The sequence below is a fragment of the Ursus arctos genome, unplaced genomic scaffold (assembly GCF_023065955.2).
Source record: "Ursus arctos isolate Adak ecotype North America unplaced genomic scaffold, UrsArc2.0 scaffold_36, whole genome shotgun sequence".
Lineage (NCBI taxonomy): Eukaryota > Metazoa > Chordata > Mammalia > Carnivora > Ursidae > Ursus > Ursus arctos.
Genome location: NW_026623050.1, coordinates 15,852,845 through 15,867,544, shown reverse-complemented (window position 1 = coordinate 15,867,544; position 14,700 = coordinate 15,852,845). Strand labels below are relative to the sequence as shown.

At 39.1% G+C, this 14,700-nt stretch overlaps 1 protein-coding gene across 8 annotated transcripts in view; it reads left to right on the top strand.

Moving 5' to 3' along the window:
* GABPB1 (GA binding protein transcription factor subunit beta 1) overlaps window positions 1-4,578 on the top strand; it is a 71,211-nt gene extending 66,633 nt beyond the window's left edge. For all 8 annotated transcript variants that reach the window (XM_048219130.2, XM_048219131.2, XM_048219129.2 and 5 more), the window contains exon 9: window positions 3,075-4,578. In XM_048219130.2, the coding sequence (XP_048075087.1) occupies window positions 3,075-3,227 (153 nt within the window). In that variant the 3' untranslated portion in view covers window positions 3,228-4,578. The remainder of the gene's footprint in view (window positions 1-3,074) is intronic.
* The last annotated feature ends 10,122 nt before the right edge of the window (window positions 4,579-14,700 follow it).

The following is a 14,700-nucleotide window of genomic DNA, read 5'->3' as shown; positions in this document are numbered from 1 at the left end:
AGCAGGGGGAGTGGGAGAGGAAGAAGCAGGCTCCTAGCGGAGGAGCCTGATGTGGGCCTCGATCCCAGGACTCCAGGATCATGCCCTGAGCCGAAGGCAGACGCTTAACCGCTGTGCCACCCAGGCGCCCCCTGGTTTCTCTTTTTTTAAACAAATATTTAATGGTTAAGAATATGGTTTTATTTTATAATTTTCTGATTATGTTATCTTGGTCAGGTTATGTAACCTTTTAAAGTTTGGTTTCCCCATCAGTAACAGGGAGGAAATAACAGCACCTACATTATCAGACTGTTGTAAAGTTTAAATGAGAATGCATGTAAAGGACTGGTACAATCATGGGCATATCATAAATGCTCATTAAGTGTTAGTTGCTTTTATTATCTTCCAAAATTTTGTAGAAGTATGGTAAGAGATAAACCACTATAATGACTTTTTGCCTTAGCTAAGGTAAAAATAAATTTGAATATTAGAAAATTAAAAATGATAACACTGTTTCCAGAGAATTGCTACCAGCTGGAGCTGAATTCAAGAATTTTGTTTCAAAATAAAAAAGCAAACTCAAGTCTTCCCTTGCCTTGTCATTCCATTGCTTGGGTTTGGAGTTGCTGTGTAAGATAAATATCTTCTCAATTGCTACCAAATCGTGATTATCATCAGAATTTACTTTTTTGGAATTCTTCAGTGTTAGACTGTTAAAGGAAAAACACTGTAGTATTACATATTATTAGGTGAAGGTATGTTTATTTACAAATGTCAAAGTCCTTTTTACATGCTTTTATTGCAAAAGGTCAAAACTATAGGATTGGTATTTCTATTTAAATGTAAATCTCAAATGTCAGTCTGTTGGACTATTCTATTCATGTGTGAAACAACCAAATTACTGTTTACATTAAGGAAATGTCTTGCATGTAATAAAAGTTCAGTAAACATTTAACAAATAAATTTGTAAACAAAGGATCTCTGAGTAAAATAAGAAGTGATATTTTCCACTTTTTAGAGATTTTTATTTGCTTTGAAAAGTGAGGTGGCAAGAAGATTCTCTCCCCAAACACCTATATTCTTGAGAAGTAAAAAAATGGAGACACTTAAAAAAAAGTAATGTTAACTGTGCTTTCAATCTTGAGGACTGAGTGTACTCCAAGAGTAGTGCTAATGACCTTTATCTTTCAGGTTTTACAGATACATTCAAGAAACGCAGTGTAACATGAATGTCTATTTGGCCTAGTAGGCAGAAGGGAGCTGTCTTTTCATTTATAGGAAGATATATTCTAATTGAAATAAAAATACGCAATAAGGAGAACAATTGAACTGTATTTACTGTTAGACTGCCTCACTCGGTTTGCTTTCATCTGCTGAGTAATTGTGACTCCCTTGCTGTTAATGAAGAGCTAGTACGAGAAGATACCTTAGAGACTGTGTTCCAGGATTTCCTACCAAATTCAAAACTTTCACTATCAAAGGATCTTATTTCTTAACACATGTAAAATTTTAAAGCACTTATTCAGGGCCATGAGTGCTTCTGCCAGAGGTGGCTGTCTAACTCCTGGAGAAGCAGCACCCCTCTCCCACCCTTTCCACCGGCGTGCTCAAAGTTCTCCATAGTTCACTGCCAAGGTAGTGGTGGTGATTGTTTTCCTGAGGCTCAACTCTTGGGTATCTTTTCTGACTTGTTCCTACTCTGCCATCTTGCCTGGAGAAAGGGTAAGAAGGGGGTAAGAAAAGGGTAGCAGGGTAAGGCGTGGGCATTTCTTAAATTGGAGATGAAGGGTGCTTATGTTTCTTCTTGTACATTTTGTGTAAATGGACGATTTGGAGACTACTTGTATGATCAATCATTCCCACCTTTGGTGGACTTGGGAAAAATACATGTTGGATTTAGCTTCATTCCCAGTATGGGGAAGGTAATGGGATCAAAGGAAGGCAGGAAGGAGTATTACACTTGCTCCTCCTTGGAGACCATATGAATAGTGAAGGGGAGGGGATCTTTTAGCGTTCACAATGGATGAGAGTCAAGGAAGTAATGGAAGAGACTCTCATACTGTCCTCTTCCCCAGTAGGCTGCTGACCCTCACCTTCAGTTTTCTCTGGTTGAGTGTCTTGTCCAGGATGACCCTGGCATTTCTTATGTTCAGTCATGGTCCTATCCTGAGCTCCCATCCCAAAAGAGGTCCTGGGCCTCTGTAATGAGGTTGAGCTTGGGCCTGTGCGGGTTGAGCTTTTGTCCACATGCATACTGGAGGTATGAGAAAGGAGTCTTTGAAATGCTTTCCCTTAGGCAACTGAAAAGGGGCAGAGTGAGGAGGAGAAAGGGTATCATTTTCATTGGACTAGCTTTGTGTTTAGCTCTCAGTTTATTGAGGAATTTAATACATATATTCAGTATTTGTATAATTTAATGAATCACAATAGAGAAATAATTATTTTATTGGTTTGTAAAATGAGATAATTTAGGAAACATTAATCTAGACCAACACTCTTCGTTTTACAGATGAGGAATCTTGTTTGTTACCAGAGAAGAAGATAGTATTAAAAGTAGTAATTTTAGAATCTCGTAAACCCAACTGTGTTACCACGGAAAGCTACGTCATCTATGAGCATTGTTTTCCTCATCTGTAAAATGGGCATAATCACTGTCTTTGAGGCTTGTTATTGGGAATCACGTTATTTCGTCACATAATGAGTGTTCAAAAAGTATTAACTTTTATAATTTATTATACCTTTACATAAAAACATCACAGATGGAGGTGTGAAGAGGTATATTTCTCTCTTAAATCTCTTCACTGGTCTTTGTCGTACATGTAGGAGTACAGGTCCACAACCTGGGTTCATTATGTTAATCTTATTTTTAATTAGGGAGTGCTTTCTCGAGGTCAGACACTAATCTCTGTCAGAGCATGGAGCACAAAACTTGGGGCTTTAATTACTAATGAATTGGTAGAGCAAGACGTCTTGGAAGTATCAATAGGCGGCTACATCCAGCTCCTACAGGTTTTTCTGTTTGAAGGATGCATGCTTGTATGTGTTAGTCATGTATTTGTGCAAACATTGAAAAAGCATTTTTTTTTTTCAATTAGGAGAGAGAAGCGCTTCAGAAACAGCTGGATGAGGCAAACCGAGAAGCACAAAAATATCGACAGCAGCTTCTAAAGAAAGAACAGGAAGCAGAGGCCTACAGACAAAAATTAGAAGCTATGACTCGTCTTCAGACTAATAAAGAAGCTGTTTAATTAACTACGAGCACGTAGTTTGAATTTGCTTTTGGTTAAGAAAGAACACAGTCTTGAACTATACGCCACAAGGCGCAGTCGCAGGAAGCCATGTCAACGGAAGAGACTGCGGATCGACGGTCGGACTTCCGCCATGAGCTCTGAATCCTTGTAACATAAAACTCTACTTTAGAAGTTGTGAAATGTATTTAAAACTGAATTCTGTAAATAGTTTTTGTTTTTTTACAGTTCCAAATGAGTTCTAAAGATTGTTGAAGAGATCCAAAAACACAATAAGCCACTGTTTTTGTGAATTCTTTTTGATTTTAGTATGAACCTTAATTTCTCAGAAACAGAACAGTTTTAAGGGTGATCGTTGTTGATTAGACCAAATGTTATCTAATAATTATGTGGTGGACTGATGCTGGAATTCCTCCTGTAGGTATAAACTTCTATATGAAGAGAAGATTTCTCCCAGGAAATCTTTGTACAGCTTTAAGTTGTCTCAGATTCTCTGAAAACATTTTTTAGAAAGCAAATTTTTATATTTGTTCAATTTCAGCTATACCCAAGTAGATTTACATGTATATGAAGCAAATATTTTTTAAACTTTCTGTTTGTACATATTCTGCATGTTTTATAATTTCAAAGTGCATCACTTGCATACGTATTTTCCCCACAAAGATGACGAAAGTGAACTAGGGGAAAAAATCCTTTTATTCTATAGGTCATTGAAAGTTAAGTAAGCTAGCAACTGGTTTTATTGGAATGACAATGTTCTTAGAAGGAGCAGCTTACAAGATAATTTGAATTTGCAAACTGCAAAATCTATGCTTTTTTGAAAATTTCATAGTGGGGACGTGAAACTATTTTGTGCCTTCCATCATGATTTCCACATGAAAGCACTTTAAGGCACTGGATTTTAAGATAATGTTTTTGGAATACTCAGAGCATATGGGTTTCTGAAATATTTCATGGACTCATTTCCCCCAGGAAATTATTCTTATGGAAAAAAAATGCTTTTGTATGTAGAACAAGACCTTTTTGTACTCCAGTGATGCTAGGTATGTCTAACATAACTTTTACTTTTCCCTGTGAAAGCCGTATGTCTGTGCTGTGACTTGTTCTCATCACAATATTGTTGAATTCCGCAATGTATGGACATTAAACTCTGACATACTGTTCATTCTTTTTTGTAAAACACAACTTCAAGCTCCTTTTTCTTGCTTTATTTTTTAATGTCTTATTGCTTTATGAAAATGTTTAACCCTAAGACCCTTCTAGATTACCTATCTGTATAAAGAAGCAATTACCCTTAAAACTGTACTCTGGCCTACTTTTCTATTTTACAATTAAATATCTTTTCCACATACATTCAGTGTAGACTTATATTTTGACCACACATTAAAAATTTTGTTCTGTATGTTACAGCCGTATTCCACTAGAATGAGAATACATATATTCTTCACACTGTGTCTTACAAATCCTTGAGGTAATTTCTTGGGAGGTTGCTAGCTCTCACTGGTGTTATTATAATTGTTAAGGTAATAAAAGGATCTATGAACTATCAGCCTGATAATTGCTATTTGGGAACTTAGAAAGGTTTGAGAGCAAATTTAAGAACTCTAAAAAGACGAGAAAAAGACCTTTTCAGTTTTCCACTAAATTTGACATATATTTTAAATCACCTAAAACTAGGTTTTACAAATGCTAGGCCATATTTTCAATAGCGTGAAGCTAGTTTTTCTATGTCTCTTATTACTTTAGTGCATTTATGGGTTTGTTAGGCAGAGTGCCTTTGACATATGCAGGTTGGAGTGGAGAAGGACCAGTATCTTTACCCCAGAGTGCAAGCCACTGTAGACTTCGCTGCCAGACCAGACTGGCCCCAAAGAGCCCTGAGACGGTGTTGGAAATGAGCCCCTGAAAGCTGATTTAATTCGTTCTTTGATTTCCAGTCTCCTGTTGTGCTAGAGACTTCACCTGGTACAAGAAGGAATTTTGATTTACAGTAACATCTGGCCTAGATGGGAAAAAATAATTGGTACTTGAAAGGAGTAAGTCTATGATAGTAGCAGGTAAATACTCAGATGTCTTTGGGACAAGTTCCAGTGTTATGCTGAACTTGTATAATTCCTCAGTCATCTACACCTGATCCAGTGTGCTGCAAAATCAATAGTTAGACTAAGAATTTATAACACATTTACAATGGGCTTATTTACTATTTTTTTTTAGCTTCTGTTTTCAGGTGGGCTGGAAAAGCTTTGCATTCTAATTCTCGATGGTGTTTTGAACAGAAGATTAAAGGAACTGACAGAATAATAGAGAAGTTTGCAGAAATCCATACTTAATGTGCTTCCCCTTCCTAATGACGGCTTTGTAGTTAAAGGTCATTTTGGTAACCACATTGATGGTTAATTATTTCCACTGATGTGTGAACAAACACCGTTTAGAGCGGCCTTACTCAGCTAGGGTTCTGGGAGGGAAACAAGCCCTAATGCCTAACTCTTAGGGCCTAAAGAATTAATTCCTTTAACGAATTAGCTTCTTTCCTGTGCGGCTAGAATAGTTACATACTATCTAGACACGGAACTCATTGGCTGTCTTGATTACCTAATTACTCGGTTCAGATTTAACCCTTCCCTGTGTACAGTCATTGGAACTCTAGGATTACGAATTCTAAGTTGGATCTGTGATGCTTTCAGAAAGCCTCATCTGGCAAATAGTATCTGCAGGGACTGTACTTCTTAACTAATTTTAATTTATTGGTATTTATTTTATTTATATTGTAATTACTTGCCATAAGGGCTTCTGATGTCATTTGTTTTTATTGGCTTTTAGGAATAATATTCTTATGTCAATCTTTCATGATATGAATGGCAGACTAGTACTCTATTCTTTTACTCTGACACTGGATTGCTTTATTTCTTTATGGTGGTGGGGGGCTGGGAGTTGGGGAGCTTTCCTCTGACATTCAAAAGAACAAAATTAAGTGGAGGAGGGAAATAAATGTGAAATCTCATGCCATTTTTGTTTATGACAAAAATTTGTATATAAATATTTTTATCTAAAACATTGCTAATGAGAATCTATGCACTATATTTTTTCTTCAGCATCATTATTTATGATGTTATTTATTGAAAATTAGAAGAAACCCTTGCCTATAACAGGAATTGGTGAGTTGATAGACCTATTCATGGGTGTTTTGTGCTGATATGACTGATTTTTTCTGTTTTACTCTATACGTAGCTTCTTCCTGATAAAATCTATAAAGTTGTCTTTGTACTTTAATACCTGGAAGACCCTGGGGTGCCTGGGTGGCACAGCGGTTAAGCGTCTGCCTTCCACTCAGGGCGTGATCCTGGCGTTGTGGGATCGAGCCCCACATCAGGCTCCTCCGCTATGAGCCTGCTTCTTCCTCTCCCACTCCCCTTGCTTGTGTTCCCTCTCTCGCTGGCTGTCTCTATCTTTGTCAAATAAATAAATAAATAAAATCTTTTAAAAAAAAAAATACCTGGAAGACCTTGAGAACTGACTCAAAATATGGCAAGAAGAAAAACCTTTTCAGATATAATCACAAAACAACTGGAGGAACCTTTGTGGATGAGTTCCATATGGAACACATATGGATGGGTTCCCAAGGCATTAGCACTCAGGCTTATATAGCAAATAGAAAAAAAATATATTTTCTATTCACCTAGCTTCTATTGAGTAAACAACTCCTCCAGCATGTCAGATCAACTTAGGAATGAACTAACTAATAAATTTGTTAATATTTACTGTACTTGGATTTCATTATAGATAGCTAGTCTGTTGTAGTTTTGAATGATGTTGGCTATTTGCTTTCTCCGTGTTAAACGAGAGCATCTCAATGCGTGTGGATTCAGTTTGACGTAAGTAAGCTCCCTGAATTCATTCTTAGATGACTGTGGAACCCATGATGGAAAACACAGTATTACCACTGGAGATATGCTTCTGGTTCCAAATCAAAATTTTTATATCAATATTTTTGTGACTTGTTAAAACTTTCCCAAATGTAGAGATATACAGAGAGATGGTCTTAATAGTTTTTGATCATTTTGATACCCTGAGCACCTTTAAAAATATTTCAACTTAACAATAATCAAATATTGAATATAGTCTGGGTATATTTCCTGAGGGCTCTTCATTTTTATTTTTTTTTTAATATTTATTTCTTAGAGAGTGCAAAAGTTGGGGGAAGGGGTGGAGGGAGAGAATCTCAAGCAGACTGCCCATTAAGTGCAGAGCCTCACATGGGGCTCCATCCCAGGACCCTGAGATCGTGACCTGAGCCGAAATCAAGAGTCAGATGCTTAATCTACTGAGCCACTCAGGCGCTCCTTCATTTTTAGATAAATACTGTAACTTCCAAAAAACTATGATTTAATTACTGGGAAAATTTTGATGTGGTCTCTGTGGTTCTGTCCACTATGCTTTATTAATTGCTTAGTTTTTCATTTAAGTAGCGTAGATCTCATGTGCACAGTTGATATGTAGTATGTTTTCTAGATTACTTAAATGTCTGACTTTCCTGAAATAACTTTCTGATATATTTGTGTGTGTGTCAGGTAAAAGTAAAGCATTCATTTTTGTATTACCATTTTTCATGATTACTCTAGATTTGCCATCGTTATAACTAAGGAGTTACTTCAAGTTTAAATTGCGTTCACTTATTTTGCTATAGAAAAATAGTAATATTAAGAGGGGCGCCTGGGTAGCGCAGTCGTTAAGCGTCTGCCTTCGGCTCAGGGCGTGATCCCGGTGTTCCGGGATCGAGTCCCACATCGGGCTCCTCCGCTATGAGCCCGCTTCTTCCTCTCCCACTCCCCCTGCTTGTGTTCCCTCTCTCGCTGGCTGTCTCTCTGTCACATAAAAAAAAAAAAAAAATCTTAAAAGAAAAATAGTAATATTAAGAAAACTTATACTTGAGTGAGCCTAGTCTCCTTTTTAAAAAAAATTGTGTAGAAATGAATTGTAGAGAACTGACTCTTCCCAGTGTTTCTGCCCGGTGTCATAGAGTCTTGCATCAAACACTGAAGCATATTATTACGCATGCTTACTGCCTTCGTTAGGTACAATTCAATACTCATTAGTTTTGCTGTTGGCTTAATGAAAACTTCAAGACCTGTAGAAGAGGACAGAACAACAATATAGCAAACATGTGCCTACTACCCAAGTTTAATAAATCCTACGTTTGTCTTGTTTGCTTCAAATCTTTTCAGAGACAGAATGGTCTAGACGGTGTCGAAGTCCCTTTATTCCCCTTCCGCATCCCATTCTCTCCCCTCCCACCAAAAGACAGCCACTATCCTGAGGTTGAGATGTTTCAGTCTATCCACATTTTCATGTTTTTACTACACACCAAATTTTGTTAAGTATGTGGTAGAGTTTTGTGTGTTTTTTAAACTTGAGTAAAGCTGTCATTCTATACATAAGTCATTCTGCATTTTGATTTTTTCAATTTATCGGCATTTTAGACATTTATTCATATTGATACTTGAATACTTACTCATTTTGACCGTTATATAAAATTAAATAAGGAAATGCCATCATTGATTTATTCTTTGTTCTATGTATAGATATGTCGCTTCTAATTTTTAAAAAAGATTTGATTTATTTGTCAGAGAGCACAAGCAGAGGGAGCTGCAGGGGGAGGAAGAGGGAGAAGCAGGCTCCCTGCTGAGCAAGGAGCACGATGTGGGACTCAATCCGAGGACCCCGGGATCATGACCTGAGCCGAAGGCAGACGCTTAACTGACTGAGCCACTCAGGCGTCCCTATCACTTCAAATTTTTTGCTATTACAAATAGTACTCTCTGTACTATCTACATACATATGCTAAGTTTCCCCCAGAAAATGGAATTGTTAGGTCGAGGGTAGTCAATTTTACCAAACACCGTCAAATTCCTTTCTAAAGTAGCCGTGAATAGTGAAGTGATGGGAATTCTCATTTTCCCATAATATTTTACCAACACCCGATTCTGTCACACACGGATATTTTTGGCAACCCTCATTGGTATGAAATTGTTCTCGTTATTTGTAGTTTCCTATTACTAGTGAGGTTGAACATTTTTACCCTGTTGTTTCTTGTCCATTAGTGTTTATTCTTCTGTGAATTGCCAGTTCATGGCTGATTTTTTTTTTTTTTTTAAGTAAGCTCCACACCCAGAATGGAGCCCAGTGTGGGGCTTGAACTCACAACCCTGAGATCAACACCTGAGCTGAGATCAAGAGTCGGGTGCTTAACCGACTGAGCCACCAGGCACCCCTGGAAACTGATCTTTTGCTGGTTGTATGAGTTTTAAATATCTTCTCCCACTGTCTGTTTTTTAAAATTTGTGTATATGGTCTTGAGTAGTACATATTTACTGGATGTCTGCGATACGCGATTCTCAATGCCGGGCTGAGGGAGAATCCCAAGTCTGATAGGACTCTAACACTCAAGGAGATTCTAACTAAAGGTGGGATGAAATTTTAATTTATAATTTGCTCCTTTTTCTTTTTAGTTCAATACGATTTCCTTTTTATAAAGTATACAAGAAGGGAAAGATTTAAGAGATGTAATATATTACCTAAGATAATTTTTTTTTCAATTCTTGCTCTAACTTTTGATATTTTATATCATTTATATTTTATATATTTATATTTGGATATTTTATGGTTGTCTATTTCAAATTATATTTGAAAGGACAATGAGTGTTTGAATTATTGCACATGATGTTTAATAAAGTCTTTGAGAGCATTGAACAGAGCCTCCAAAAATTAGGATTTCACTAGCCTCCTACTCCTAGAGGTCTGGGGTCTTAAGAGTCACAGATAACAAAATTGAGTGACATCTTGGTGTGAAGGAAAGAACACGAGTATTGCATCCGGTAGTGCTGGGTTCAAATTTTGACCCTATTATTATTATTGTGTGTAATTTTAGCCAAACATTTTAATTACCTTGAGATGCATTTTCTCTAGAATGAGCTAGAAGAGGACTTTCCCAGGTGGTTTTGAAGACTGAATCCAATAGTGTGTATGAAAACCACAAGGCATAGTGGTCAGTACTTGGTAAACATTTGTTAACTCTACTTTGAGGAACTATGTAGAAGAGGCAGCACTCTATTGATTTCCCTCTCCCTCTGGACAAAAAGGTGTGATCTTCCGCTGTCCTAAGGCAGTACTTGTTATCAACTCTATCCTGACGCTACTTTCCCAAGTGAACTCCTAAGCCTGATTACTCTTGCAGCTGGCTCCTGTCTGAAAGAAGGTGGACTTCCTTCCTCCCCACCATAAGCCCCTTGTAGACCAGCCCCAGATCACATCTGGACCCAGTGCTTATTTAGGGGGCAAAATACAATGTTATATGTCAATTATATCTATAAAGCTGGGGAAGAAAGAGGTGACAGGGATTGAAATCATAATAAACATGAGATAGCTGCCTCTATTTCTTACCAAAACCAGTCACTGTAGCAAACCATCACATAGCACTTGTCTGTTCTGAGCCCTTTCCAGATAGTAGCTCGTATATGTCTAACATGACTTCCCCTTACTCAGCCGTCCGGATATACCGCCCAGGTAGTCTCTTCTAATTGCTCTGATTTCTTTTTCCACAACACCACACTCAAACTAGATCTTTGCTTTTTCTTCATCATCATTTTGAAAGATATGTGCAAAAATTAGACTACAAGGATGTTCACTGCTGCATAACTTGCAACAGTAAAATACTAGGAACAACCTAAATGCTCAAAATAGGGATTGCCTGAATTATGGCTGTTAAAAAAGATGCTGTAACATTTCTCCGAAGAAAACCTACAAATGGACAACAGACACATGAAAAAATGCTCAACAGCCCTCAGCATCAGGGAAATACAAATCAAAACCACAATGAGATACCACCTCACACCTGTCACCTGTCAGAATGGCTAAACTTAACAAAACAGGAAACAACAAATGTTGGTGAGGATTCAGAGAAAGGGAAACCCTCTTACACTGTTGGTGGGAATGCAAGCTGGTGCAGCCACTTTAGAAAACAGTATGGAGGTTCCTCAAGAAGTTAAAAATAGAGCTACCCTATGACCCAGCATTTGCACTACTAGGTATTTATGCAAAAGATACAAAAATACGGATTTGAGGGGATACATGCACCCCAATGTTGGTAACAGCAGTATCAGCAATAGCCAATTTATGGAAAGAGACCACATGTCCATCGACTGATGAATAGATAAAGAAGATGTGGTGTACGTATATATATATTATGAGGAATGAAATCTTGCCATGTGCAATGACGTGGTTGGAGCTTAAGTATATTATACTAAACTGAAGAAGTCAGAGGAAGGCAAATACCATAGGATTTCACTTACATGTGGAATTTAAAAAACAAAACAGATGGGGAAGGGAAGGAAAAATAAAATAAGATAAAATCAGAGAGGGAGGCAAACCATAAGAGATTCTTAACTCTAGGAAACAAATGGAGGGTTGCTGGAGGGGAGCTGGGCAGGGGGCTGGGGTAATGGGTGGTGGGCATTACGGAGGGCACTTGTGATGAGCACTGGGTGTTACATACAAGTGATGAATCACTAAATTCTACTCCCGAGACTAATACTACACTCTATGTTAACTAACTTGAATTTAAATAAAATATTGGAAGAAAAAAAAAAGATGCTCTAAAAATATCACTGATAGCCAAAGATGGTCAATATATATATAGTTAAGTAAACACTTCAGGTTTATAAAACATGATACATTTGGTATACTCAGGCTGGTATGCTAACTTATGGGTATGAAACAGTAATCTTTTTTTCAACATGGTGTATATACATGTATAGTTTAACACCCAGGTTACATAACAGATTCTCAGACTTCCAGAAGCAATGTCTCTGCCCACCCCCCACAATATGCTTCTGAGCTTTCTGACTTTGTGATAATCATTTCCTTGCTTTTCCTGTATATTTTTAGCACATGTGTGTCACCTCTAAGCAATCGTTTTATCTCTTTCTGAACTTTACTTAAATGGAAACATTCTTTGGTAATTTGCTTATTTGACTCAACATCATGTTTGAGATTTACCCGTGTTGTTGCTTATACCTCTGGCTCAGTTTCATTGCTGTGGGGTGTTGCCCTGTGTGATATCGACCATGTGCCCCTTCTAAGATTCTAAGTTATTTCCAGCTTTTGGTTATTACAAACAGTGCTACCATAATCTTGTGCCTATTACTGCACATGTAAGTTTTTTTTAAAAGATTCTATTTATTTATTTACTTATTTACTTATTTATCAGAAGGAGAGAGAGAGAACAGCAGGAGCAGCAGGCAGAGGGAGAAGCAGGCTCCCAGCTGAGCAAGGAGCCGGATGTGGGACTCGATCCCAGAACCCTGGGATCATGACCTGAGCCGAGGGCAGACATTTAACGGGCTGAGCCACCCAAGCGTCCCTGCACACGTACATTTTAATGCCCGCTTAAAATGGTTTACGTCCCCATCCTTGATCGCACACCCCAACCAAACCCCCCCATCAAATCCAGTCTTTCACCTGACTCTCTTTTCCTCAACCCCCGCCAGTGTGCACATGTTTTTGGAAATTCCCCCAGAGTATGCTCTAGTTTCATATTCCATAAATCTGTGCTGGTGATCCCTTACCTCCTGCTGGCCCCGAAGTGCTGAGTGCTTTAGATGACATCCTGTGGCCAGGTTTTTCTTCTTGTAGGCTGTTCTCCTCTCTTGCCCTCCATAAGCCCTTCTCTCTTTCCCACCACACAGCTGAAATCAAGCTGTAACTTGTATAACAAGATTTTTCTGGAAGCTAGGGGTTTCGGAAGAAAAGCACAATGTAGGGAGAGAGGGAGAGAGAGTGGGGGTGGGGAGAGGGAGATGGACAGAGACAGGGAGACAGAGATAGTGAGACAAGGAAACACGGAGAGAAAACTTCTCATTGCTACCAGATGTGGCCCCAGTTGTATCTAACCCGTGGTTGTGCTCCACCCCTCCAACCCCAGCCCCAGGAATTCTAGATCTGCTGTCCTGTGTAGCCAGTCCGGCTCCCCACACTGGGAGCATGTCCCTTGAGCAAGCCAACAACATCTGGACCCATGTTCAACGCCCTCTAGTCTAAAACCTATGTCCCTGAATCCTCATTTCCTTTCTTCAGGAGAATTCCCACTGCATCCAGGGATTACCTCATCCTCAACCCCCAGGGGTGGGTTTGCTTCCCCAGGGCAATTTCGTCCAACAGTTCAGTCGCTTCAGATTCCCCAAAGTCTGGTTGCTCAGTCTCTAAAACTCCGAGGGTGGCATAACCAGGATCACCCTGAAGCGAGTTGGACCCAGGCCAGTCTGGTTCTTTCCCATCTTTCCCTCCAGTGTGAGGTGGAATGGAGGCTGCTCCAGTCCTCTCTTTCCTGCAATTCCCAGAGGCCTCCACTCTAACTTTCCCTGTGGACCATGGGTGACTCTTTGAATATTAACACATTCAAGAGCAAATCGGCTATGCCTAGTCTTCTGGAGGTCCAAATCTAGACACGGGGAGGATTTATTTCTCTCAGACGATCGGCAGACTTTTTCCATTGGAGTCTGACTTTTGCAATCTCTCCCACTTTTACTCAGGAAATGCTCAAATCCATTTCTGCTGGTCTTCATTGTTCTTGGTGCAACTAAATGGCACATCTGAGTAATCATGCAACAAAGGGTTGAGTTGTGGGAAGCCAATTTGACCTCCACTTTCTAGAAATAACAGTTCTTGCCCTTGTCCCCGCCCTCCTTCCCATTCTCTACCCTCTACCTCCAACCAGGATTTTAAAAATTTCCATTCAACTAGTATTGGTTGAATTTATGATTTTTGAATTCTGAGCCATAGTTAGGGTATCTTCTTCACTTTGAGGTTGAGGAGCAGACCTCCTGAATTTTCTCTGAGGAATTTTCATCTTAATTTTTTTTAACAGCTTTATTTAGCTATGATTTATGGCGTCTAAATGGGGTATCTCCTGATCAGATGAGGGCCCTCAAACGTGGGGTGACGATCTGGGGGAAGCCCGGGGGGGTGGGGGGGAAAGGGGCAGGTAGTGGAAGAACTCACTGGAGATAGAACAAAGGAGAAGTTTACTGAATACACTGCAAGAGAGCGGGGACAGTCCAGGAGAGGCTGTCTGCAACTGAGGCAGAGGGCAGGGGCTGCTTGTTAAGAGGGAGCGTGAGGATGTATGGGGATGTATGGAATTTCCCCCTTTTTGGTAATTGTGCCTAGTAGTAAGTAGCCCATTGGTCAGTTAGGGCTTATGGAGATTTCGAGGTGGGTCAGCTGACCAGCCCGTCTGTATTCAGCCAGGGGGTCCTTGAGGGCCCTTTCCACATTCCATCGCTCAAGCCTGTTTGCCAAAAGTGGCCTCTACATAACTGATATACCAAAAATTGCACATATTTAATGCATATAATTTGATGAGTTTGGACATATGCCTACATCTATGAAGCCCTTACCTTGATTATGGTGATGGTTTCAT